We start from the raw sequence: 27,326 nt of genomic DNA on the forward strand, positions 1-27,326 counted from the left end.
AGGGGTCAAGAGGGAACATTTAAGGTTTGCTGTTATTAGTTAACAGCCTCTTGACTGACAGCTGACAAATATGATATCCAGTCCCTCCTCGGAAAATTCTCTCGCGCGCGTTGCGTGGGTGGTTTCGTCAGACGATTTTAGATTTTAAAAAAACGCGTGTAAAGCTGCTTAGGCTTTTCACATGGGTAAAATTGGTGTCTCAATATCTAAATATAATAAATTAATATTTTAAGAGAAGGCCTCCAATTATTAGAATTTTTTGGTATTTCTTATTTTCAAGATTAGTTCAGTTCTAGAGCGAACATCATCGATTTCTAATAATTTTTAACGGTTCTCACACTGAAGAAGGGCTATGCCCAAAATAGGCTCGATTTCAATTCCGTGCTTTTCCGGTCTGCGAGCCCATGCCCGAAACGTTTGCAATTTTTCACAAGATGACACTTTTTCGCATTTTTCTACCTTATCAGTTTTCTATTTAACAATTAGATTATGAGCTGGAGATTTCCATTACGCATAGAAATCGAGACTGAATTGCTTTAGTATGAATCTACTAGTCTTTCAAAACTTTATCAAATTCTCTTCATATAGACACTTCCAAAACGCAAAGGGTCGGCCGTCATCTCGATAACAACCGCACGCTGCTAGGCTACTCACTGTCTATGAATAGATAGTGAGTAACGTAGCCAATCAGAGAACTGCATTCGCGATAGAACGCTGGTAGGTTTATACTAAAGATAGATAGAATAGATAGACAACTTTATTAACGTGTCAATGTCAAGTAGCCCGGGAAAATCCCTTCTAATTCTTGGTACATTTCTTTGCATTCCAATTATATTCAGTTTCGAGCTAGAGAGCTTGAGTTGCTTGAGCTGCATGATTCACGGTATTGCCAGATTCGTAAGTAAATTATAAGCTCATTTTTTAATCGACTTTTTCCTAATTATTCCCTCAAACGGATAAGCTGTCTGTCTGTGGACGAAGATACTACCAGTCAGTACCAGAAAATGCTGCAAAATGACAAGAATCAGACAAGTTTCTTTCATCCCTTCTTTTATTGAAATTAAAAGAAACATCGTGAAGCATTTTGATGTATCGCGCATATATCGTGGTAGAACTAAACTTGTTTGGAAACTGGTCTAAGTAAAAGCCCACAAGTTAAATTGTGCCAAGGAGCAAAACAACTAAGCATAGCGCTTAATATTACTAGTGCTTGTAGCGCATGTCTGCTGTCCCCAAGAGTGAATCTGAAAAGAGAAAAAGGAGAAACAAAATTACTTGGCTACAATCATTGCAATTTTAAATGAAGCGGAAAGTTAGTAAATGAATAATTGAGAGACCTTTAATTTTTATATAAAAGTATGCTTATTTGTGCACAAGTTAAAACCAGCCTTTCGATGAATGCCATAGAAACGTTTCAGTAGCTGGGGGAGGGGGGGAGGGGGGGAGAGGGGGAGGGGGGTGAGTTGGGAAGGGGGGTGGCAAGACTACTAGTGGACCATTACTATCTGCTTCTCTTGGGTACCACAGTTTTAGCTAAAACTCTGGCCCTCAAAACATTGTCACACCTTCCGTAAATATTTTGCAGCTTCTCCTGTTCCCTTTCGTAAATCTGGCCGGTTTTTCTGGTTCAGTTGTGTCCCTCGAGCTAGCTGCTGGTATGGCTTAAATACAGGCGTTTAGTCTATGTTTGTAAAACTCCTTGACGAAGTCTACGATAGTTAAACGAAGCGCATCGCGTCGGAGAACAAACAAGTTTTGCAGCTTCTTTTCACAAAATGTTGCTCACTCGTTGTTTCAAATATACCAACTGAGATCGAAAGACAAACCTTTTCCCTCTCATTCCTCGCAATCAACGACCTTGTCATCAGGCCTTTCGAACCCAGCTGCGGTGCAGTATTTCTTTGCTACCGTAAGCTTCAATAGCTGAGGTGGCTTTCCTTCCTCGATGACAACAAGACCCGACCACTGACATTGGGGTGGTATCGTCTTTTTCCCATCAATACACTGCGACAGAAGAAAAGAAAAAGATAAAACGTTAAAGGGGCCCAATCCCCGTATTTTGAGTTATTTTGGTTTAGTAAAAAAATTACCTTTAAATAGAACGAAACATGAAAATAATAGTTTACTAAACTAGAAAAGCACTGGAGAAACGATAATAAACCACAAAGGAACAAGGATGGCTAAGGATGGAGTAGATTGACACGGATTTCAAACGATGAACTTGAAAACAAATTAGGCTAATCTAAGATGTGCACACCGCGAGGTAGATCCTTTAGGAACCACGAAAACGCTCTCGTACCCGGGGCGGCGTAACCGAGTGATCAGGGCATTTGACATGTAATTCAGATGTCCCGGATTTAAATCTTCGTCTAAATCCCTTGGCACTAGATGGATTAATATTTGTGTTCGCTGGTCCCGAATTCAACCCCTCCACGTCTTTTAAATAACCAACTGGTTAGCCTCCAAACAGTTGATCTTTACCAAGTTTACAGTACTTGTTTTTTCTTCCCCAACAAGGGCAATTACTGACGGCAGCACTAAATACCAAGGCATTTACATTGCAAATAAAGTGATTTTTAATTGTTAAGGTCATTGGTCCGAATTCTGCTAAGAGATGAATTAGTGAGCTGCTACTAAACGTTTTAGCACCGTTCTGGGTGAAATTACTTTCAAACGAAAACAAAACTTGGAACAGTGTAAATACCTCTTGTTTATTTCCACTTGGAAACCTATACTTGACTTCCGGTGGAACAGGTCCGGGGAGAATTTGAGCTGTAAATAAAGGAAACTCGATCAGCGTTGAGAGAACAAAGAGAAAAGGAGAATGTTATGTAACTTTGTTGTGAATTTAATATAATTAATCCCGAGGGACTGAAATAACATGGGCGTGGCGGCCACGTTGGTGATATGAAGGATAATCAACATGGCGTTGATGACGTCACGTATGTGAAACGCATTAATTACAGAACAGCTTTAACGCAAGCTAGTTTGCTAGCCACCGACTAGACCCTCCCACCCCACCCCAAACTTCCAAGGTGCGAGTTTTCTTTAGCATTTAATGAAATCAAAGGACTGAGAGGCATTAAGAATCTGAGGTTTCTCCAGGCAGAGAAAATTATAACCTTAACGACTCCGGCCAGTCGCACGTAACACTCCATCCGATTGCAGCATACTCACTGACATCCCATAAAAAAATTTGGTCTGAAAACATACAGCCAACGAAATGAAGATGAAATAAAATTGTAAGCGCGAAAATCAGTTATTTAGAAACGACTTACCATCATTCAATATGATCTTGTCCAGAAGCCACGCAGTATCTCTAAACACTTCTGGATCGTCTGTACAGAAAGAATGTATCTGTGATTATACCGTGAAAATAGTCTGCGCCAGGGGAGGGAGAGGGAGGTGGGGAGGGGGGGGGGAGGGTAGTAAGAGGTGGGAGATAGAGGGTGGGTCATCTATGAATAAGCATGTACAATAATGGGTTTCACCTAGAGAGGACGAAGAGTAGAACGTTTTCTCAAGGTAACCTATCTCGATGTATTTTAGATATGGATCCCAACCTTGCCGCGCGATTATAGCACGACGACAGATGTTTTGTAGGGGAAGAAAATGCATGAAAAGCCGCTTGGGGTATTACAGGATTGATGTATTACGTACTTTTAGACTCTCCTAGGAATTGGAAGTCAAGAGCTATCTAAACACATAAAAAAAACTTGACAGGGATGACCTTGGGAACAAAAGGCGTATCCAATTTCCCCGCTTAGTATTTGCTGGCTTTTACGCCATTGTCCAGTGATGGCGTGAGACGCTTAATACATATATAATAAGCCTCTTTGTACAATAGCAGATTCAAACTTAGCCTTGTCTCCTGAGTACCTTTTTTTTGTTTTGCCTTTCACCTGTTAATTACTATACGTCTACTAAGATGGTGGAGAACAATACCGGAAATATAACAACTGTTAGTTCCACGCATTTGGTCTTCTATATGATAGACACAATGTAACTACTCGGATTGACGGATTGAATTTTATCCTTTATATATTTGCTTTCATCTCTCGGTCTCACGTGACTGAATTGTTTTGCATAATTATGCGCCGTGTTACGCGGTATATTAATTATTTATGCCGCATACATTTAGTCTTGTTGAATTTTTGGCGCGCGTCACGGTTGTTAATTTATGTGTTTGAACGGCTGAAAGGAATATTTCGTTGTTCTTTTTTCTTTTTCAAGTTAAACGCTAAGCCGTTTCAATACTCACCCTCATAGTCTGGAATTACTCCTCTTTCCAACAAGAGAGCGGCTGGATCTCGCTCGTCATATTCGAATGGTCGTCCTTTGGAAAGAATAAAACGAATCACACAAAACCAGCGAAGTGAAACATTGACCGCGAAGCATAATGAATTTATTTAAGATGTTATCTATTTGTTTTGGAGCTAAGTAAAAGCCTAAAATTGAGATAGTACTGCGCGTTAATAAGTTATTGCTTTGCATGGAAAAAGAAAGTCACTGAATACTAAATCAGGGTGCTTTTTTTTTTCGGAAAAAATAAAAAATTAAAGAAAATCACGTGTCGAGGCTCATTTATATGTGGGGTCTGTTGAACACGTAGCACCATATCGAAATTGAAATAAGCTATCTTTACACTAATACGAGCAACGGTGGTGTAACTCGTGCGCTATTTGTAAAATGGAATGTTTTTTGCGACTAGGTCAATCAAACGGCTGCATTGGAAATGGAATTGCCTGCAAGATCACTGACGAATGTTTTCAGCTGCACTTTTCTGGCTCCCGGACCTGAGTGTAAACATTTAGGCAACGCCTTAAGGCAGATCGATCTACGTACAGTCCAAAGAAGTGCCCGTGATTTACTAAATTATTATCATTATTATTATTTTAATCCGGGTATTGCACCGCTCCAACTGCAATGAAGAAATAACGGTCGTCTTGCCCTATTAAGCTTTAGAGGTTACATTATGCAATGCAGAATATTTCAACGGAAAAGGCGCACTTCGAGACTAACATAAAAAGCAAATTACACACCTCTGAAGTCCTTAACTGTAAAAGCTGAGGCACAGGCAAAAAGCAGGAAAACAAACGCTGGAGCAAACGTGGTCATCTCGAGCTCTGGATTAAGGCTTTGAACGTTAGTGGTAACCTTTCTTTTAAGTGCTCTGAATCGGCCACGTTGAAGATGCTGACTGATGAATGTTTGATAACCCAGGAATATAAGTATGTTAAACGTTAAAGCTTGTTCAACGCTGATTCGCTGCGTCTTACTCAAGTTGGCATGAATTTATCGGTTCGGTAAATATTGGATATTGTTTAACTGTCAGTGTCACAGAACTGTCCTTGATCAGTTTACAAGTTACAAAAAGTAAGATATATTTATTTTTAAAAACATTATCAAGTGTAATAATTTCAGTGTAAAGCGTCGCCACAAAAAGGACAAACTTAAAACCGTTTTGGTTTAGAATTAAGTAATGTCTTGCTTAACACAATATCAAATGGATTGAGTAAATAAAAATACTGATACGAATTTAAATTCCTAGGAGACGTGAATGCAAAGAAAACAATGCAAAAACTTGAAAAAAAAAAACGCAAAAAAGAGACAAACAATATATAATACAATGAAAGTCACGTACTAGAACGTTTCGCACGAATTGAGTCTTACAGTGCTCTCGAACTAAACTAAATAATCAAACTTCGACCTGGATTTCTTGGTTTTAAGTTTTACCTTTTCAACGCAATTTTTTAAAGGAGAATTATCGAGCAAATTTCTTCTTGTACGAAATTAAGATTCAGTAACAAAGTTATTTAAGAGAATACGAATTGATTCAGTTAAAAAAGCGGTTAACATAATAAAGTAAGCAATTATTATTTGGTAATTAACTTTGACTAACATTATCATAAATTATAACAGCCGCGCAGTTAAACTCGGCACTCGCAAGCGAACTCAGTGCAATAATTCACAAATACGGGCGAGTGTTTCGTCGTGGTTTCCAGACACGAGAAAAGTGATGAGAGCTCGAGACTGCAGGCCGAGTGCATTTATTGTTTTCGATGAAACACGAAGGACGAGTTTTGGAAAGCTTCTCAAATGCAAACGTGTATCATTAACCAAAAACAAAGGAAAAAACCCACTGGTTTTGCATCATAACGCAGGGTATATATAGGACTTATTTTGGTAGTGTTTTCACCGAAAGCTTATTAGTTAGTGCACAAAAAATGACAAAAAAAATTATCAATTAGTAGCTTTGCGGAATGTTCAAAACAGCTCAGAAATCCCAGGTGTGCATATATTGGCCTTGATCCTACGTTGTCGGCCTACGGTGTCACGTTTACGTGAAGTCAAATCATCCAAGCGGAGAAGGAGCAATTAATGTCGTTAAAAATCGGCGGTACTCCAGGCACTCAACACAACAATAGATGAGCACATGAAATATTTGAAAAGTCAGCAAAGGCGGTGAATGGTTCGCTAATTTTGGAACTGTCGCGGTGTTGGCTCTGATTTAAAATTAACGATTCCGTGAGGTTCAGCCGTTGTGAAATGTTGGCCGATAGATTATGAGATTTGTAATGTTTAAGAGATCGCGATTGTCCTCGAAAGAAGCTACCCACCCAGAATCTTGCACAATTTACATTTAATTTGCTCAGGTTGCATTGGACATTACTGACATTATGTAGTAGGCCACTTTCGCAAAATTCTGCTCGGCAGCGAGGTCTAGAGGAGACAAACAAAGGAAATATACCATTTTGCTAATGCTAGCTCCAGTCCCTTGTGGGGGGGGGGGGGGGGGGAAATTTTGATCTATTTTATGAATTAATGAGGCCATTTTTGGCCGAGTGATCACTTCTTGCCCCCACGAGGGAATGGAACTAGGAAGTATCTGCATTAGCAAAATAGCCTATTGAATGACTGTGTTTATTCAGTTACTTTGTTTGTGTCCTCTAGGCCTCACTATCAAGTTGAATTTAATAGATCGAAAGTGGCCTGATCGGGCCACGCGAATTAAGAAATTGGCGTCAGTTTTTTCGTGCGTCTGTCCTGTTATTGATAATGAATTTCGTCATAACATTGTCAAAGAAGCTGTGGATCCACACTGGGAGTTGAAGAGTTGCGTCCTTGGGGGAAGGGTTAATAGGTGGAACGTAAAATCTGTTGTAAGAAACACTATATTCCTTAACAGGTTCTCTACAAGTTATCGTTCATAAATGTTAGAATCTTTATTTGCAATTATTTTCTGACTGTAACCGTCGATAATTTCACACTCATCTATAGACAAATTCGTAAGATCGTTTCAATATTTTTTCTTTACGAGTGTTCAGGTGTTCAGGGTGGAGTGGGGTTAATTAGAGAGGGAAGCTAATTACAAGATTTACAGTAACATACAGCACAGGAAACATTGCATGTAATAAAGTAATCATGTTAACTTTATTTTATGAAAACTTTGCTGCAGCACGGTTTCACAAGAGCCAGTCATGCTCGAAAGCAACCTGCAATTAGTAAGCGCCACTGGAAGTGTAACGCTGGTATGATAAGTCAGCATAAATGGTTCAAGCTATCAAGTGCAAAATTGGGTTAAACCGGCACCCTACCTTCAAAGAACTAGCTAGTCACGCAATGCTAAGTTGAGAGGGGAGTTGCGTGACGATCTTTATATTGGTTTCGAAGGATAGGGTGACGCTTCGAAGAATGCGTCAAGAGATGATCCTGAATCTTTCGACATAAACTTAAGTCATAGTTGGTTATAATGGTACATAACGATTCTTAATCATTTCAGCCCTGATGTCAGCAAAAAAATTTCTCGTTGTTGGCTCCTACACAGTGGCAGAACATGTCTTATATTTATATCCAATAAATAAAAATGTACTTTAATTTATCTTTAACGATCACGTCCAAAATTGAGACAAATTCAGGGTTCGTGACTTTAAGTATGATCAGCTACGTTGTTCTTCCAACCTACATGCTGACTATGTAACATCATTCTTCAGGAGAAATTCGACGCTGGTCGTAATGTAACCTGAAGATCTGAACACGTCTTCTCCTTGAGACAAACTTGTTATGACTTGCTAAACACTTTTTGCCGGAGCGCTCGAGTCCGACCCCACTGGTTCATCTCTTTCGCCGAGTTTAGCTTCCAGTTTATCAAATTCCGTTTTACTTATTTCATCTACCTCATCTTCTACCTGTATGAAGGAGAAAAAGAAGGGAAACATTGTAATACTCCTTTTAGACAATCAAAATATAACAAATAACAGTTTGTGGACTGAAAGGAATAAGACGACAGTGTATATAATACTTTTCTGCAAAACTCCTCGAGCGACTATCTCTAGCAACGCGGTCAACGGAATGCCCGTAGGAGAGTCTTCATTTTTTTTCCCCATCAACCGAGGGAAGCGGGGTGGGGCGTGGGGGACGCAACTTCCATCAAATTCCGTGACCGCCCAAAATAGCCTATTTTACAGTCGAGTCCCTGGTGAACAAGCCTTTGTAGGAAAGTGAGCCTCTTGTTGGCTTTGATGGGATACAAACCTTAGTAGTGTTCATCAAATGTTAACTATAATGTTATCATGCTAACTGTTTTTAACTATCTGTCATCACAAGGTCAGCTCTAGCTCCTTGTTTTCAAGCAGAGACTCGGTTGAGTCGTTGATAGCCCATGGGGTTTACAGTCAAACTAGACGAAGCTAGCTGAACTCTCTTTCTTCAAAATCCCTCGCCTCCTAGGCAGGCGCAACCTCGTTCCCAGGATCTCTCTTCTTCCCACCCCGTGGAGCAAAAGACCCTGATAACGAGGTTGACGCAGACGCCCTTTTGATCTCGTCACGCAATCTTTCCTCTCTCACGTTTGTTGGGGGAGGAGTACGTGACGAGTCATAAGAACGTCTGCGTTGGAGGTTGTACCACTGACACTTCTCCCGACTCTATCAACGAAAACGTTTGAAGTCTACGTTCTAAGATTCTTTCGTGCTCTTAAAACTTCCTTCGTGCATCATAACTGGATAAAGCAATTGTTATTTACGAGCGGTACATCTGTTTGGGACGTCACATAACGGTTCTTCCCAAGAATTGCGTGACGACCAAGTAAGGGCTACGGAGCCTCGAGACTTGGGCCCCGTCCACACTAGGCCGGAGGAATTTGAAAACGGAGGTTTCACTCTGAAAACGCATCAAATGTTTTCCGTCCACACTACGCCGGAAAAATCCAGTGAAGACGCAACTGTCACCGGTCTTTTTGGATTTGTGTTTGAGGAAGACTTGGGCAGGTTAATCACATGACTATTGTGATGTCATCGTTTTCGAAAAGTTCCGTTTTCAAATTTTTTTCCGTTTACACTAAAAAGCAAGGCCGGGGTTTTCAAATTCCCTCGGTTTGAAGAGCGTTTCGAAAAGTTCCGTTTTCGTGACGAATTAGTGTGGACGATAGGCCTAACTGGAGAAATAAAGCTGCGTTGTGAAATTTCTTTGGCGAAGAAGTGTGGATGGGGCCTTAAACACTGTTTTAAGTACAAACATGCGCAATGAATAGATCAACGTTTACCTCTTCAACAGCAACCACTTCAGGGATATAAAACTGCATCATGTTTTCAATGCCACTCTTTAGAGTTACAATCGAACTTGGGCAACTAGAGCAAGCACCCTGCAAGGTAACAGGGCAAACATAGTAATATGTAATCTCAGTAATTTCAGGTTCCCCTCTCCCCATCCCCAAATCCCGGGGAAATCGAACGCATTTCTCTACTGTCAGTCGGTATCTTTCTGACTTGTTTTGGTCTCATTTAGACTTAACTAAACGCGAGTCCAAACAAGAGGGCCTTCTAGGCCCCTAGCTTGACAGCTAATGTGTAGACTAAATAGAAGTTATAATTTTACCTACAAAGACGAATTCGGATACAATTTGCGTTTGAGCAATTTTCATTTGAATGCCGTAAGTACCACAAAGGAGAGAAACAATCCTGTAGATGAACTGATGAAAAATTCTTGCAGTCGTGAAGTACGGAAAAACGCGCACGATATTCACGTTTGATTGGTTTTGGTTTAGCTTCTGATTGGTTGAAAAAGTGGCAAAGCTTGGCGCGTTTTTTTGAAAGCCAATCACTCGGCGTAGAAATACAAAACCAAAGCAAACACGAATGGCCTGTTCCCGAGTTACCTTGGGCCTCTGTTTCAAAACGGGTCTTCGTTCAAAACCTTTCATATGAAAATGAGTTTGCATGAAAATGAACCGGTTGTTGAAACTCATTTTCATTTGAATGGTTTCGTATGAAGCCTCGTTTTGACATAGAGGTAAAAGACAACTAGGAAATGGCCTATTACTTTCGTCACTAAGTAGTTAACACCAGCTACATAACGACGTAGCGACATACATAGCTTATGTCGCAATGTGAACATCAACATAAACGGATTAAAGCCTGGTTCACACTAGCGACATAACGACATAAGGAAAAGATCAGTTTTATCTTTATGTCGTTATGTTCATGCTGTTATGTCGCTAATATGTTATTATGTCTACATGTTCACGCTACAAACATAACGTCCTTTTTACGTCGAGATAACGTCCTTTTTATGTCGTTCGTGACGATGTCGTTATGTCGTTATGTCGCTAGTGTGAACCAGGCTTAGGAAAAGATCGCTTTTTTCCCATTTGTCGTTATGTTCATGCTGTTACGTTGGTATTATGTCACTATGTCAGGATGTTCAAATTGCAAACATAACGACCCAACGTCCTTCTTATGTCGTTTTGTCGCTGGTGTGAACTTGGCCTAAAAATCCGCATGTGTATACAAATGTTTCCATTAACTTAACACCGATTTAAAGACGTCTTTAGTACAATCAAAAGTTGGCCCAAAGGCTTCCGTTTATTAGAGGTTAGGCTGTGTCTCAGACCCCCAGCTGCCTCATCATTACATTACGGGCACACTATTTTAGCCCGTAAAACCTTTTTCATATAGATAAACTGTTACCAGCTTTAGTACGCTACTGATAGGCAATACCATCAATCTTTATTTGTACTCGCTCTTGCTAAAGAGATAGTCAAAATAACTGTATTAATTTTGTCGTGGTAACAAAGAAGACAACAGAAATTAATGCGAGTTCACTGACCTGCAGTTTTAGCTTCACGACACCATCATGGAAGCCCTGCAAAACAATCAAACAAATAAGTCTCTAGGTCTTGTGAGCTAAAATTCTTGAAAACTGGCAATACCTTCGTGAGTGTCCTATAGAACAAAAAACATTCGTACCTGTGTTATTTTAGGGAAACTACGACAAACTTCATATCAATAGAAAGGTTATGAACTGTAGTATTCGGGGAAAAAAAAATATCCGCTAATTTGGCCGTGCCTTTCTTGAGAAGAAAGACGCCCGGAAACGGAAAACAAACGATTGTCATCATTCGGCCGAATTAATCGTGTATCAACAGATCAAACGCAAGTAAGTACTGCACAGTTTTAGTCAGCAAGCATCAATCTCTCAAAGTGTGTTAGGGTTTTTCTGTATTCTTGGTGTTTATAGACCCGTAAAGTTACAGAAACGAATAACTTGCCGACCCCCTTCGTTCGCGGCCGTCACAAGAGAAATAGCCATGATATAAAAATATCCCTGACACACTGGCCAAATTGCGTGAAAATCTGACAATCCTACATACCCTGCTCATTCATTCAAAATTAAAGAGATGGTATTCTCGCGAAAAACTAGTGCGAGTTTTATCGCCGATGAAGAGTTGTAAACATGTCACGCCTTTACTCGGATGTATGTCAACAGAATTTGCCGCCAACCAATGAAATTATGGCACCCCTAGCGTTCACAGCGAGCGAAATGATTTTCGCGGGGATTCCAAGGCAATATAGTAGTGTGACAATCACGTTCTCCTTGTTGAACTTCAGCGTGCGTTTATAGAGCAGTCTTCGCCGCTCTTGATAAATGGGAAAAACCAAGAGAAATAAGCGTGGAAAGAGTATGGGTACGAGTATGCACGATCCTTTGTCACTGTTGGCGAAAGGATTCTTCTTGCCCTCGAGAAATTCCGCTTTTGAGTTCTTCTTAGGTCCTGGCTTTGATTTTTCGCTGTCCATGGACTATTCTCTTTATTTTTAGCACGTCTCATGACCTCAGTATGGAGTGATAGAAAAGATGGAAGAGCGAACTGAATCGAGAACAGAAACAGCGAAATGGCCTGTAAAAAAAACACAAACAAACAAAAAACAATGCCAACGAGGGTCTTGTAGTAAGAGCTCTCGGATGAAGCCATTTCGCGCAAAAAGTCGACGCCGTATGAGGATTATGACACCTAACTGTTCTTTGACTTTTATTGAAAAACCTTTTTTTGTAAATAACTCGCGCGCTTTTTAAGATATTAGTTTGAATAGTTTCACTTTTTGAAAAATGTTAGATTTCATAGCAAACTCTTTTTGGGGGTTATAAAAAGAAAAAAAAAACGCGAAAAAAGTTTCCCTCTCAAGGTATTGTATAAGCTATAATGGAAAAAGTAGGCAGAGGTGTATTTGCATGTAAAAGCGAAACGATTTTTTTTGTCCCAGAGCCTAATCACTGATGTGGTTAAAATTAACGAGAGTGACGCTAAAACCAAGAAAAACCAGGAAAGGAGTGTCGGGAAAAGACTAGCGTGAAATAATTTGAGACATCAACAAAGTATTTACTTAGCACTGTGAGCGCGTAAATACATTTTCAACGCGAGTTATTTGATTTCTGACCACTTAAACTTGATTACAAAGAATTTGATCATAACTTAGAGAACAGACGATATAAACTTGGACGATTTTGTCAACTAAAAAAATTTAACACAAACACATTAGATGTGTGCAGAAAGTTTGCAAGTTGAACCCAAACAATAGAAAACAATAAGTTCAGTTTAGGTTCAAGTTAGTGCATAACAACGGTAAATCTCACAAGTGAGGAACAATAGGGGGCGAGAAATGTTTGCTAATTAAGTCAGTAACACGTTTATTGTGTGTTTAACTTTGTGTGTCCGCCCTTTTATTAAACAACGCGCGTCACATGCCTTAAAACAGAACGAGTCTCTCTGTTGTTCACTTATCGCTGTTTTGAGAACGCTGCTCGCTGCTTGCATCCACGGAACTCAAAATTTCATTGGTTTCATCATGACTTCAAGAAAGAACTCGAAAAGACCGGCGCCGGAAAGTGAATGTAAGTAACTAATGGTTTTAAACACAAGGGATCGGCAAGTTTTAGGTTTTTCAGTAGGATAGAAATATCTGTTTAAAAGAAGAATTGATCAAAACGAACAGCATGCAGTGCTCTGAAGTTTTCCGCTCTCTAAGTCAATTTACGTCCGTCCATTTTCAACGATCGTTCGTCATGCTTTGCTTGAAGAATGGTTTAAATTTATTGAGAAGGCCGAAACGAATGCACGTCTCTCTCCCCAGTAAAAAAAAATTAGGTATCTCATTCAGACCGACACCACCTAATGTCAATATAAACAGCGTACTTGCTTCAAGCACATATCTAGCTCACGTCGTAAAAGCAACTTAAAACTTCTCTTTCTTTAAGATGACAGATCGAGACAAAGGCGTCGAAGGACAGCGTTTACAAACGAACAACTCGATCGCCTGGAGGAATCATTCGAAAACGAGAAGTTCCCGGGAATCCGGATCCGCGAGGACCTTGCACGCGAACTTAACATCGGAGAGGCCAGGATTCAGGTAAGACGATTGAATGATTGGCGCGCAAGCCGCTTTGAAGATAAGTTATCAAACGTAAGGGAATTTCTACTCACATCCGTGGCTGTTACTTTTTCTTTCGTAACTTGCCAGACCACGAATGAAAATCTTTAATGGGCTAACTTTTACTAAAGTTATCTATTGCGCGGTTTCTTTCAAATTTCAATTGTTGTTTTGTCACAACTTTTAAAAGATATTAAAAGTCAGTTGGAATCTTTGGCCCACCTCGAAAATGTTGCGAGGTTTGACGGAAATCATTTCTCAGTCTTCTGCGGACTGAATTCGAAGTACTACATCTCTTTACCGTGACACTTTGAATAATAATCGTGACAATTAGGAGTTACACGTTCGATTAAGTTAGATCGGGCTCGATTGAGTTCGTTAGTTCGATTAGGTTCGATCGCGTTCGATTTGAGGCTAGATAGCATAGTGATTGAAAAACAATGGTCGACAAAAACCAACGGTTAAGTCGCGAGGAGAATGGGAGGAGGCGACGTCGCTCGTGTGCTCTCTAACATTATTAAAAATTCCATAAGCTAGCTAATAAAAACAATTCACGAACTACAGTGAAGTAAAATGAACACTGTTCTGCTCTTACAGGTCTGGTTCCAAAACCGCCGCGCGAGACGGAGAAAGCATGAAATAAAGAATAAACCAGCCCCACCGATGCCTGGTTCCAAAATGAGGCCAGACAACCGTGACGTCATTCTGCCGGCCATGTCCCAGCCGTTGTCCGCTGTTTTCCCGCCAATTCATCAAACGCCTCTCAAGTCATGGAGTCCAGTCTACGCTCCGTTTGCAGGCAGCCCTTCTGTGTTCCCGCCCTGGGGTGTGCTTGGATCAGACGTTTTCAACGGAGATACCAATTTTCCGTTTGCTGCTTCACAAACAGTCAGCGCGATTGTCCACCCACGTGAATCAGCTTCAACAGGTACTCCGCTCAGCTCCAGTACTTCACCTGTTAACAACCGCGTGACCGAGCACCAAGCCCCCTATGACTCGGACAGTGGAGAGAGCCGCCACTCTGCCGACGATTATTTGGCCGCGGCAACCTTGGCTTGCGGTTTTAAGCGAGAAAATTAGGATAAGCAACGCACGCACGCGACAGTATCAATCATTTTAGGGTTAGTTGAACATCGAAAACCGGATACCGACAGACCGGAAACGTAGATGGATTTCTGTTTTCCTTAGGTGTATTTACAGAAATGATATAGCATAGTTGATAAGAATATTCTTAAATGCCATGAATTAGTAAACTTTAACTCTTCTAGTTTTGTTGCCGAAGTTTTTAGAACAGCGAATACAAAAGTCACGAGGTGGAAACTACATGTAGCTTATCACATTTGTAAATTACATGTCTTGCAGACTGTCAAAAAATAAATTCTTTGACAAAATATACTAATTGACTTCACTCATCGGCCTAAGTCTGCATACGAGCCAAGTGGCCCACCAGGCCGGAGCTTATCTCTGGTTTCTGTAGCATGAAGCGACTAGGAGTATTTCTACTCCCCCCTGGATGGGATTGTAGTCCATCGCAGGGTTACCCCCGGCATTAAATCCGTCACTACCATTTATACACCTGGGTAGAGAGAGAGACTGTGAAAGTAAAGTGTCTTGCCCAACAACACAACACAATGTCCCCAGTCAGCGCTCGAACCCGGACAGCTCAATCTGGAATTGAGTGCACTAACCGTGAGGTCACCGTGCCTCTACACTCATCTGCCTATTCTTTTTACAATTCTGGGTCGTAATAAAACAGGGGCTATATTGTCTAGAGCTGAGTTTTATATATCTGAGATATCTTCCTAAGGAGCTCTAGACTAAAGCCACGCTTCAAAAATTGCAAGTTCTTTCTAGTCAAGGTCAATTTGACCAAATCCATGGATAGTGGTTCCTGCACTTGAACCATCAATGATCATTACTCAACGAAAGTTAAACTTCTGCAATTCTAAGAGCCTGGCGTCATTTCTGTAGACCATGTGCCCAATTTGAACATAAAACACAAAATTTCTACAAACCTTGAAAAGAATATCCCCTCCGTCTTCTTGGACAGTAGGTCTGTTGAACAGCAACATTTCAACTCATCAATACTTAATTAAACAGTTGTTTGAAAAAAGAAAAAAGAAAGAAGGAAAGAAAGAAAGAAAAACGAAAGACAATTTGATGAATCTCACAGTTTGTATGTTCTATCTCCTCGGCAATTTGATAATAATTATTTTTCAAATACATCGTCCAGTTATCAACGCACAAACTCTCCACTCTCCAGGCAGAATGTCGCAGTTTTCTTCAAATGTTTGAAAAGCTGTGACAAGCATCATCATCACTCATCATCATCATTTTATTTCTGCTAATAGTTGCGCATGTTCATCTCAATGGCAGACACTCCGTTTGTCAAACCGATATAGAATGGTACAGTTGTTAGCAAGACAAGAGTGGAACTTCACTTCAGTTTCTATCATGCAATAAATTATTTAGGCTCATTACCAGCTGCTGTTATCGAGGTTATAAATTCTTATAAAAATTAGTAAGAGATTATTAGTGAAAAACTACCTGATTCTTGTTTCCAACAATTCTTTGATCATTGCAACAGTCTCATCGTCATCATCAGCAATGGCTAAAAAATAATGAAAAACACAACATCACAATAATTTTTCAGCTAGAATATCAGATTATAAGAACACCTAATTTTTTGGTTTAATATCAAAATTTAGAACATTTCATCAATAGGCAAATATTAGTTGCTGGTCAGAAACCTACATGTACAGTTCACAGTCTTCTTGTCAACTGTTAATTATTAAATTTGTAAGTATTAATGTCCAAGACCTGTGTAACTATCTACTGTGGTTATTGTCTGCATCATTATTATTATTATTTGAGTCAAATGGCGGCTCATCAGGCTGTCTCTAATACTACATTATTATTTAACATCTTTACAAATAGTTGATATATATCGCACTTGGTAGTACTAAGTGAAATAATACTCTTGTAAATTGCCACTGGCATTGTGAAAGTAATGTGTGTCATTCAAGAACAATCATCACAGTGACCCAAGCCAAGAATAGAAACAGGACTGCTGTATCCAGTGAGCAGTGAACTAGCCATATAATTATAATTAAATCTAACAATTAGATTATTAGCCCGAGATGTCTACATTTGTATTTATCAATTAGATTGTGAGCTCAAGATTTCTATTGCGTGATACTGTAGTTGACAAGGGCGCAGTCCGAGTCAAGTATCATGCATAGAAATATTGAGCTCGCAATCTAAATGCTTATAGTACAAATCTAGCAGTCATTTAAACTTAAGCTACATGTACATGTAAATCCTCTTCAAAGACTCTTTGAAAACAAAAAGTGGCCCCCAGCGCACGCTGCTATGCTAAGTACTCAATATCTACAACAGAATAGATAGTGAGTAGCAGAGCCAATCAGAGAATGGCATTCATGATAGAATGCTTGTAGATTTACTAACACATGATAGCCCTCATCAACAATCACACACAGAACTGAGAAATCTAGAGCTACATGTAATAATCTCATTGTTTTAGTATGAATCTACTGGTCATTCTAAACTTTATCTAAATGCTCTTTACAGTTATTCCACCAACTTATAAGAGAACGGCATTCATGATGGAATGCTAGTAAATCATTTATACTACAGTAGTGTCACCTGTGTCACTTGCTGGTTGGTCTTCAGTGAGAATAGGAACATTGCTGGCAAAAAAATCCATTATAGAGGCAAATATGTCAGGTTTTAACAATGGCCAGTCAACTTCATCATCAGTCTAGAAACACAGAACATCATACAAACAAATATCATTAGCTCCATGTTATGTAAATTTGTCAGTCACACACACACAAAAAAAATTAGTGTGGCAAAAAGGATACCAAAAATAAAATAAAACAACAACAACAACAAAATTAATCATTGATTATTTCATCATTCATCATGTTGTTTAAAGTTTCGGCATTTTTGCTTGAGTCAAATTTAATTGCGGTGATCAATGCTGCTCATTAGTATATTGTTCTTTCTCCCACAGTTGAAGGTTTGATACTAAATAAATGAGCTTCCTTATCCCAATAAAACAATATTCCATCTGAAGATGAACATTATCTACTGGTCATAGTTATGATTTGATTTGATTCACTGGAAGGTGCAGTGGCCTCAATTGATTAGTGTGCTCGACTCTAGATTGAGCGGTCTGGGTTCGAGCCCAGGCTGGAGACATTGTGTTGTGTTCAAGACTCTGATTGTGCAAGACACTTTTAAATTACCCTCACTGTGCCTCTCTCCACCCACATGTATTGATGGGTATCGGCAAAATTTAATCAGGGCTCGACACTAACGATAACCAACTAGGCACAGACTAGAAGAAATTTAGTTTTGGCTAACAGGTTTCTGATTCTCACTAGCCACTTTGGCTAGTAAACAAAATGAAATTGGCCGAACTAGTTTGTGTCTTCCTCAAGGGAGACAAACACTAACACTTTTCTCGGAAACAAGGTCAGAAATTCATTGTGGACATATCTTGTTTGCTTTTCGCTGTGCAGTACTTGAAAAAGTATAAAAACTGAACATGATATTATGTTGAAAGTAATACTTGACAAACAAGACAGTATTTTCTGAAAGCACATATCGATGTTCTTTTCTTGTTACAAAATTAGTAGCACAAAACATGTCTTGAGCATCCTGATAAAATCATGCACAAAATCGTGCGGAATTGTAAAGGGATTACATTTCATTTTGCGTAACAACATAGAGGTGATTTGTCGTTGTCTCCATATACTGACAAAACTTACCACTGCAGAAATAATTAGACGAGAAAAACTTATTTCCTTCGACATTTATTAGCAGTCAAATTTCGCTAATGCTGCTTTTGAAACAGTTTGAATTCTACAGTTCCTGTCTGTGAGGAGACTGAAGAAGACTTGACAATGATGTCTCAGGGTCTCAATATTCTTACAAGAAAGTCTCAAAGAAAAACAGAGTCATGAAAGTCTTTTCAGGAAAATCACTAGATTTTTCTTTGTGATCTGTTGGCTTGAGAGATTTGATGTGAGGAAAACAGGAGGCCATTGAACAAAATTAAAACCAGTGCAATTTGGTGTTTTACATTACCAGTCAAGCGTGACACAAGGTGTTCTGACTATATCTCAACTGGTCAATACGTTTCAGATGCAAAATTGCATTGTTTTTTTGTTTTGTTTTTTTCTTAAAATTCCATAATGGATATAAGAGGGTTATTCACAGGCAGTAAAAGAGAAAAAGCCAAAAAACGAGAGTTCTGAAAAGAAACAACCTGCTCAGGAAGAAGGTGTAAGTCTCAAATGTCCACTGTCGTTGCACCCAGCCAATGTCAACACTTGGCTAGTATAATGTTTTTTTGGCTAGTAACATCTAAGTTGTCACTAGGGGCTAACAAGTTGAAAAGTTAGTGTTGAGCCCTGTTAATGTTGGGGGATAACCCTGCGATAGACTGGTGTCCCATCCAGGAGCAAGTAGAAATACCCCTTGTCACTTCATGCTACTGAAACTGGAGATAAGCACCAGCCTGATGGGCTACTTAGCTCAAATGCATCACCTTTACCTACCATGATAGTTATTATTTAAATGCCATTTTGGTTACATGTAGTGTCTCCTATTACAGAGAACAGTTTGTTCCTCTTACCTTTGTGACTGTGATAAAGTCTGGTCCAAACATTACTCCTGTTACACCTTGAATTCGGAATAGACTTCTGCAAAACACAAATAAAGTTATAAACTAGGAAAAAAAAGTGTTCTTGCAGTGAGTGAGAAAAAAATGTTGATTAATTCAATATGAGAAAATAAAATTCATAATTTCTTCAAGCTACCATCATGATGTAATTTTCTTATTATTATATCTACAAAACTGATTGTTTGCACAAACGAAAGCGAAAAATCAGGAAATGACATCATCAATGTCCTTACTACTTAGGAAATAGAAAATATGCTGCTCTGGTCCTTCATGTAGTTCCATATGACTTGTATGAGTGCTGTATTTAATTCTGATGTAAAGTATCTATGAAATAATTCATTATTTGAATTATTTCAAATATGAATTATTTCATATTTGAAATAATTCATATTTGAAATTTCCATTCTTTGTATTTAATTCTATCAAAACTGTACAATAAATATAATTATCATTTGATGCATTTTTTTGTCCTTTTCACTGGCTGAGAGCCCACCACGTGACCTACAAATAACTGCCTACAAATAATGTTCTGCTCATGTGTAATACCATCTAAATATTATGTTTTGCTGCAAATAATATTCTGTTCATGTGCAATTGTGACCATGCTCTTGGGTGAAAAATGGCCGATCGCTCTTCCGAGCTGTCTGAGAGTTTTCTAAAATGAGCTCAGTTATCGCAAAATATCGTGATTTGTTGGTGTCTTGCAGATCAATTATTTGCCGAACCCAAATAATTGATCTGCGAGACACTGACAAATCACGGTCTTTTGCTCAACCTTATCCAATAATTGTTAAATACTACACAGCTGTTACCTTGCTAGTGGAGAGCAAAATGCAGCCTGTGAGTTAGGAAAGTTGACTGTACCAGAATCCAAGACTTGTACTCCCGGAACAAACTTTAAACTGTTTGGATTTGGTGTTTCCTGCACTTGGATGAACATTGTCCTCACAAGGGCTGTGACAGCAATTAATGTACACAATAAATGTCATGAAGGAGTACAACACATGTAACAGTTGGGAATATTTTGAATGGATGTTTAATAACTTGACGTGAGGTACACGTGGGGAAAAAGAGAAAAAAGAAAATGGTTTAAAGAAAAGATTTCGCCCTGAACCTAAAAATTCCACACTTGATTCTCCCGACTGGCTTGATAGCTCAGTTGGTAGTGCACTGCACCAGTCCTCACAGAGATCATGGGTTCAATTCAAATCCCATACTAGCCTGGATTTTTCACAGTTGTTTAATTTGTGAATATAACTGTGACAATCATTCATGTCTTTATATCTTCAGGGTCTTCATTAAAAAAAAAGAAAGAGAAAAAATCTTGATATACATGTACGCTATTAAATGAGCTTATGTATCCGGTTGTTTTCTAAAGTGGGTGTAGAGTCTATAATGTCCATTGAATATCCTTTACTACACTATATATTACGGATACATGTATATATGCCTTCGGGTTAAGCCCCTTTCCCAAAACTGATTAAAATGATTGCATCACAGAAATGATTCTGGACATTCTTAGACATAAAATTTACACGTAAATTTACTTCCTTATCGAGTGATGCAACGTACTCTAATTTTACGTCTGTACCAAAACAACTTTACGGCTGATATCACGATCACGAAGAATCGTTCCCAAGCCAACAATTTGAAATTACAACAGGAATCTAAAGGATCTGTTGACGAACAAAATAGCGGGTCTCCGATGTAACATTAATGTGAAAACAGAGCTTAGCTCACCTCCAGCTGGAAAACAAGGATTCTGAAGTGAATACCGATTGTTTCGGGAGCAAGCAAGAGCTGTCATTACTCCACTGTTACTCCTAGATACTTGGCCATATTTAACACTCTGAAAACCTCTCCTGATGAGGACGAGGTTTCGTGCATTTCTGGAAAGAAACTGGAAGTAGCGCACTTTCGTCGCCATGTTTGTTTTGCCCGCTTCTGCGCATGAGCAGGTAAATGGGCAACTGACAGAGACGAAAACGGTCGCGGGCTCTTCGATGGCTAGTGAAGAAAAGATTGAAACTTGGAACGATGGAACGCCGGAACACCGGAACAACGAAACACCGGAATACTACAACCGGGGCACAAAATTACTAAAATCCGGAACGCATAAAAAAAATCCTATTTAAAAACAGGATTACTAAAACGCGGGACCCCAAAAGATAATCCTCAGGTGGTCCTGAGGGTAGCTCAATTTTACGCAAAGGCAATGCATTAGTCTGCGATCGCAAGCTCAGGCATTTCGGTGATCAGAATTCAACGGAATTACGGAAAGTATTTCAGTGTATATCCATAGAAAAACTGTATCAATTTAGAGCTACGTAAGGTTTTCCTTGCCAACGTGACAAATTAAAATGTCGAATCCAAATTTAACAAGGCCTAGCAGATAGCTAAAAAAAATTGCTTACCTTTTTTTTTTTCTCCGGACCTTTGGACTGAAACTACCAAACGTGATTAGTAAAATAATGATTAATTAGCTCTTCTATAATCCTCTAAACATTGAGCTAAATGAGAGCAAAACTCACCTTGTGGAAGCGCCCTCCCCTGGAAGGGGGGAACTCTCATATGAAAAGGTCGGGGGTGGACTCTGGTCGCACTTAGAGTGTGTGATGGTAAAACACCACTATTTTTAGCTGTCAAAGTATAATTTAGAGTGCACTCGAAAAAAAATGATATTAAAGACGCTCTTATAACTGTGTTAGCATGCTAACATTTTAACATATGCTAACATTTTAACATATGCTAACATTTTAACATATGCTAACATGCTAACATATGCCAACCGGCATGTCACCTTACTAAAATCCTAACAAATGCTAACATGTTAGCCTGTGTTAGCGTACCGACAGGCTAAAATTTGCTTACAAGTTAGCATGCTAATGTGCTATCATATGCTAGCATGTTAGCTTTCTATCATGCTAACGTGCGCTAACATATTAGCATGCTGCCATGCAAACATACTAGCCTATCAACATGCTAACATGCTAACATGCTAACCAGTTTGCATGCTATCATGCTAACATATTAGCATGGTAACATCTTAACATATGCTAACATATCCTAGCATGTTAGCCTACTAGCATGCCAACATGCTAACATGTTAGCATTCTAACATGCTAACATGTTACCTTGCTAACTTGCTGACAAAGGGTGGTGTCAAAATGTCATTTCCGCATTGGTTTTTTCAGCCACACCCACCGCAAAACCAGAACCACTTAGTAGAACGCAACTCCATAGTCTCTAAGAGTGACAGGTGCTAATAATGGTTGGGGTCTTTCTGCCTCCCACCCCCAACCCCTACTTTCCATGCATTTATTTCCAGAAGTCTCTACTCTATAGTAATCAAACTTGTATGGTGTGTAAAGCATCCGAACTTGTCTACTTTAACAACATCACTTAATCATCACTAGCCAAAAATTACACGTAAAATTCCAAATTTCCACCATCTTGCTTGGTAAAACCATCTTGGATTTTAAAGATTTTTTTAAACAAAATCAGAATAGTTCGAAAAGCAATTTAAAAACATTAAAAACAAAGTATATTTAAGCATATAGGAAATGCCTCATTTATGGTTTAACACTTAACTTGACTGCCTTAGAAACCGACCAAGCCAAATAACCAACTAATTGGCGCTTTAAAATTGACCCTGATAATTTTTAGGAGAAGCATCGTTGTTTGGAGACTATAGCTTGAGTGTTATTTAAATTAGAATACACTCTTTCTTTTATATATGAATATGTTTTATAAAAATTTTATGAATATTTAGAAAATAAACCCGAGGCTGACATTTTGAAAAGAATATAATTTTGTGTCTGAAAAATTGGTAAATACAATACAATTATATGTTTTTCACTAAACCGTATAACATCCTTTCTTTCTCTAAACGGCAAAACAAGCCTAAGAGCAACACAAACAGCACTAGCCGTATGTTCGATCCTAATAACATTTCTGCAAGAAGCTAAATTATATGTGCGTCATATCAGGTTTTTATGCCTGCAGGCAGGCTCCAAAACGTACTTCAACACCATCCAGACACCAAATACATTCGAAAACAGAAATGCCACACGCTATAATCTAAGAATATTCACATGAATATTTTCAGCCGAAAATCAGTAGAAAAATAAGAATATTCAGCCTCGGCGGGAAAAACAATATTCTTATATAAAAAAGTGTAGATTCGTTGGACAGCCTACTCAGACGCATGCGTGGTACTCTCTATGCTTGTTACAAAAGGTGGAGCTGAAGAGTCAGTGTTTTCAAAGCGAATGCTTTCATTTCTTTTGCTCATCCATAAATGGACATAAATGATAGGTAAACAGAGATAGAAGGTAGCTAAACAGTGCTGTTATATTTCTAAACAAGTCGCCAAGTGTGCCTGTTTTTTTTTACAAATTCTTTTTTTGGCTCTCACGAGAAGCTCATATAAATAACCGTAGCCAAACGTCGTGTGGTATTTTTTATATTTTATTTTACATTTTCTTCAGCGACTAGAAAGGTAAATCTCGTTCACAGGTTCTCTCGCTCTTCTTCCCGCCAAGAAGAGAGAAACTGGGAACGGGTTTTATAAAGAGAAGGATTTTAGTCGGTACCACAATAGACTAAATGACAGGTCTCTCTTCTTGCTACCAAGAAGAAGGACCTCGAGAACGAGGTTATGAAAAGGATCTTAGTCGGTGCCACAATAGACTAAATGACAGGTCGGTGTCTGACTTAAGTAGTACACATAATAAGAATGACAATTCCTGACTTGAATGTTCACGGACCATCGGCAACAGCTGTTATCCCAGTGAAAGCACACCTGTCTGGTGACTTGACCCTCAGCCATTGTGGGATGAACGCCATCCAACCAGCCTGGGGCATCAGTACCACAGCTGTGTATTTCTGGGCAAGTAGTTGGCATTCTGGTACCCGAATCTTCTTGGAAACGAAACCAGCCAGGAACTAGCGAATGAGTATCACACAGCTTGGCATCTATGGAAGCTGTGACCCTTCGTTCTGCATTGATCAGTTCTGAGTAGCTTAGGCATTCTAAAAATGGAAGATGTAGGTCATTTGAAGGTTAATCGTTAACAAGTTATGCAAATAATAAGTGCTACTGCTGGGCTTCATGTCTCCATGGGCTTCATGTTTTCATGATATTGTATTTTAGTCTCGAGTATGCGCATAGGTGGCCCTTCCAGTAAAGACCCCGAGGCCCACCGATATCCTAACCTGGGGTCTGACTTCACAAAGGTCAATCAGTTTTCACGGTTTGTACAGCAGTTAAGTTGACTTTTACGTGGGCCTTACGAAGGCCCATCGGTGTAACTGGAACTGCGAGTTTGTCTCACGGCGCCTCGCGTACAAGCAGATTAAACGTTGAAATTTATGGTTAGTCGACATTCGCATTCACAGCAAGGAAGGTCTTAATTCATCGTTTTCAGACTGGGCATTTTTCGGTTTTCTGGTTCCGCAAAGGGTGCTGGGACACCTTTCCGGTCCTAAACCGGTAACTCTTAACAAAGCTATGGCATTCTAAAACTCCTTAATATCATTCGTCAAGTTTTAATAAAGGAAACCATAACCGTGACGGTGTTTGGATCTCTGATCTTAATTAGCACAGATTCATTCTCCATTTTCTCCTTCGTTTTAGTTTCGATTGAGAAAATAGTTTCAAGATAATGTTTGACCACATTTCCAAACACCTCGAAGTTCGTCAAAAATACTCCGCTACTCATCATATTTTTGACTCTCTTCTCGGTTTTTGGAAATGTGGTCTTTCGTGCTTGATATATCACATGCAAGAAAAAGGTGTACACACGGTGTCAGGGATGTTGAACTCATATCATAAAAGTACTGTTTTTGTTTTGTTTTGTTTTTTTTTGGATGCTTTACCAACTAGCAAACAACCACATCCCGTCTGTCATTTAATAGCTATTACAACCAAAAGTTTATGATCAGGAGCAAACTTATCAAAATTAAACCCACCTGCTGGCAGAGGGAGGCAACTTGCCTTTCCGTCTCCATAGTAACCATGTTTACAGGCACAAGTGTAAGATCCCAACGTATTTGAACAGTCAGCTAAATCTTTGAGACAGTCGTGAGCGTCGGTGACACATTCGTCGATATCTGTGATGACTAAAATATGGACATTTTAGTCCAAAAGCTACACATCAAACAATTAAAAATTATTGGACGAGGTTGAGCAAAATATCGTGCTTTATCAGGGGCGGGCAGAACAATTATTTGACGAACCCGCAGGCCCGGGGCCAAATTATAAGACTGAGGTGATCAGAGTAATTGATCTGCAATGGACGGGGTGTTTGGACGAAAAAAAGAAAACACTAGCTAGTGATGAAATAAAGTACACTAAAACTTTCTTCATTAAGTAATAGTGAATTTATCTCCTTTAACTTGTTTCATCATGCCGCAGTGAGCATGAATCACTCTCCCAGGTAGAATCGAGAATCAATCAGTATTTGCCACTTACATCAACAAAAACAAGAACAACAAAAATTGAAACAAAAACAAGAACATCATTCCGTTCCATAATTTCATATTGCTGCGAAAAAAATTACTTAACACATTGAAAAAGAAACTGAATCAAATAAGGGGTATCACCTTCTGTTTCCATGTCGCAGTGAGCGAGAATCACATTCCCAGGTATAATAGAATCAAACCAATAATTGCCGCTGACTGCTTGTCTTCCTTCACTCGCCTTGATCTCTCTGCATGATTCAGCGGGAAGCTCAGGAATGGAGGCAAGAGGGACTTGGAGATAAATTATGTAAAATAGAAGCATAAAAACGAAATAAAATCGAATGGACTCATACAATATTTATGATGTTTTTTTGAAAACAAGAAACCGTATACAGTGCATGTGGAGGTACACGGGACCCAATTCAAACATTCTGGACCAAAATAATGGCAACAGCCTTCCAATAGAGAGCAATTGCAACAGAGTCAAGCCGCCGGCTGTCAGTTCTCTTTGTTGTTGTTGTTGTTGTTGTTGTTACCATGTCAGAAACTCTGATGACATCTTGCCTCTCTTTCTAATTTGTGACAATTCCGGACCAAATTAATGATAGAATAGCCTTCCAAAAGAAAGCAACAGGCCACGTTCGATATGTCAATATTCTAACATGGCTCGTAAGCTTCTTGTCTCACAATTCCCAAAAGAGACTTGGATACAAAGGAAACCACACCAAATATAGAAGTTTGTCCTGAAAGCTTCAGAGCCATGTTAGAACATTGACACATTGAATATGGCCTATTGTAACCCGCACGAGGTCACTTCCGGCTTCACTTCCCTTTGTTTGTTTGGTTGTTTGTTTGTTTTTGTTGTTGTTGTTGTTGTAGTTGTTGTTGTTGTTATGTGTGTGTTTTTATTTTATTTTATTTTTTTGTTGTTACAATGTGAGAAACTCTAATGACATCTTACCTCTTTTTCTAACTCGTCCATAGTAGAATCTGTCTGAGTCAGGGACATAATCCTCAGGTCTTGCTTCCTTGGTGCGGTTATTCAGCTCACACACGTCTTTGGAAGTGACGTAATTGAAGCTTTGACATTTGACATCATCATTACAAGCCTGAAGACAGTCAAGTGAGATTGAAGTCTTCATCGTCTTATAAATGTGCTGCTTAAGCATCATGCCGTGGATGGAATATTCGCCATTGCATTGTTGTGCGGATATTTCGTGGATCACCTGGTACAGAACAAGTTGGACTGCAATGCGGAAACGACACGTGGATATCATTCTTCAGAGGTACCTATATTGAAATATGTACACAATATACTTTTTTCCGTGGTGGTTTAAGAAACAAAAATTCCTTTTTCCTTTTTCGAAGGGAGGGTTGTTTTCAATAGCGACGAGGTGTGTTTAAAGAAGAAACAGCGAGAGACGCTTTGGAACATATCAACC

General features: G+C 39.2%; 4 protein-coding genes across 4 annotated transcripts; 1 reads left to right on the forward strand and 3 right to left on the reverse strand.

Annotated features, from left to right (window-relative positions):
* Nucleotides 1–1,013: 1,013 nt before the first annotated feature.
* On the reverse strand, nucleotides 1,014–5,209 carry LOC145496068 (uncharacterized). The gene is made up of 6 exons (XM_081475685.1): nucleotides 5,043–5,209; nucleotides 4,262–4,336; nucleotides 3,279–3,338; nucleotides 2,705–2,772; nucleotides 1,827–2,004; nucleotides 1,014–1,244 (listed from the first exon to the last, which is right to left on the reverse strand). The coding sequence occupies exons 1-5, from the start codon at nucleotides 5,116–5,118 to the stop codon at nucleotides 1,837–1,839; spliced, it is 447 nt and encodes a 148-aa protein (XP_081331811.1). The 5' UTR covers nucleotides 5,119–5,209; the 3' UTR covers nucleotides 1,014–1,244; nucleotides 1,827–1,836.
* Nucleotides 5,210–7,002: 1,793 nt separating this feature from the next.
* Nucleotides 7,003–21,339, reverse strand: LOC145496045 (NFU1 iron-sulfur cluster scaffold homolog, mitochondrial-like). Its single transcript, XM_081475658.1, has 9 exons — nucleotides 21,160–21,339; nucleotides 20,232–20,373; nucleotides 19,372–19,438; nucleotides 17,373–17,487; nucleotides 16,254–16,317; nucleotides 15,722–15,761; nucleotides 11,107–11,142; nucleotides 9,545–9,643; nucleotides 7,003–8,189 (listed from the first exon to the last, which is right to left on the reverse strand). Exons 1-9 carry the CDS (start codon nucleotides 21,224–21,226, stop codon nucleotides 8,073–8,075), a joined length of 747 nt encoding a protein of 248 aa, XP_081331784.1. The 5' UTR covers nucleotides 21,227–21,339; the 3' UTR covers nucleotides 7,003–8,072.
* Nucleotides 13,828–15,615, forward strand: LOC145496061 (uncharacterized). Its single transcript, XM_081475679.1, has one exon. The coding sequence runs from the start codon at nucleotides 14,280–14,282 to the stop codon at nucleotides 14,784–14,786; it is 507 nt and encodes a 168-aa protein (XP_081331805.1). The 5' UTR covers nucleotides 13,828–14,279; the 3' UTR covers nucleotides 14,787–15,615.
* Nucleotides 21,340–24,091: 2,752 nt separating the features above from the next.
* On the reverse strand, nucleotides 24,092–27,326 carry LOC145494096 (uncharacterized). Its single transcript, XM_081473566.1, has 4 exons — nucleotides 26,846–27,326; nucleotides 25,983–26,175; nucleotides 25,393–25,547; nucleotides 24,092–24,453 (listed from the first exon to the last, which is right to left on the reverse strand). Exons 1-4 carry the CDS (start codon nucleotides 27,159–27,161, stop codon nucleotides 24,092–24,094), a joined length of 1,026 nt encoding a protein of 341 aa, XP_081329692.1. The 5' UTR covers nucleotides 27,162–27,326.

Source organism: Orbicella franksi, chromosome 8, assembly GCF_964199315.1.
Source record: "Orbicella franksi chromosome 8, jaOrbFran1.1, whole genome shotgun sequence".
Classification (NCBI taxonomy): Eukaryota; Metazoa; Cnidaria; class Anthozoa; order Scleractinia; family Merulinidae; genus Orbicella; species Orbicella franksi.

Bases quoted from the DNA above. Each gene is read 5' to 3' on its own strand.
- LOC145496045 (XM_081475658.1), bottom strand. From the start codon at position 21,226: ATGACAGCTCTTGCTTGCTCCCGAAACAATCGGTATTCACTTCAGAAT. The intron at 16,318-17,372 runs GTGACACTACTG...ATTATTTTTTAG, and splicing joins CCAACCAGCAAGTGACACAG to CCATTGCTGATGATGACGAT. The intron at 8,190-9,544 runs GTAAACGTTGAT...TCCTTCATACAG, and splicing joins AAGTGGTTGCTGTTGAAGAG to GTAGAAGATGAGGTAGATGA.
- LOC145496061 (XM_081475679.1), top strand. From the start codon at position 14,280: ATGAACACTGTTCTGCTCTTACAGGTCTGGTTCCAAAACCGCCGCGCG.
- LOC145494096 (XM_081473566.1), bottom strand. From the start codon at position 27,161: ATGATATCCACGTGTCGTTTCCGCATTGCAGTCCAACTTGTTCTGTAC. The intron at 26,176-26,845 runs GTAAGATGTCAT...TTTATCTCCAAG, and splicing joins TGGACGAGTTAGAAAAAGAG to TCCCTCTTGCCTCCATTCCT. The intron at 24,454-25,392 runs GTGGGTTTAATT...TTCCATTTTTAG, and splicing joins TTGCCTCCCTCTGCCAGCAG to AATGCCTAAGCTACTCAGAA.
- LOC145496068 (XM_081475685.1), bottom strand. From the start codon at position 5,118: ATGACCACGTTTGCTCCAGCGTTTGTTTTCCTGCTTTTTGCCTGTGCC. The intron at 2,773-3,278 runs GTAAGTCGTTTC...CTTTATTTACAG, and splicing joins CAAGATCATATTGAATGATG to CTCAAATTCTCCCCGGACCT. The intron at 2,005-2,704 runs GTATTTACACTG...CTTCTGTCGCAG, and splicing joins CAAGTGGAAATAAACAAGAG to TGTATTGATGGGAAAAAGAC.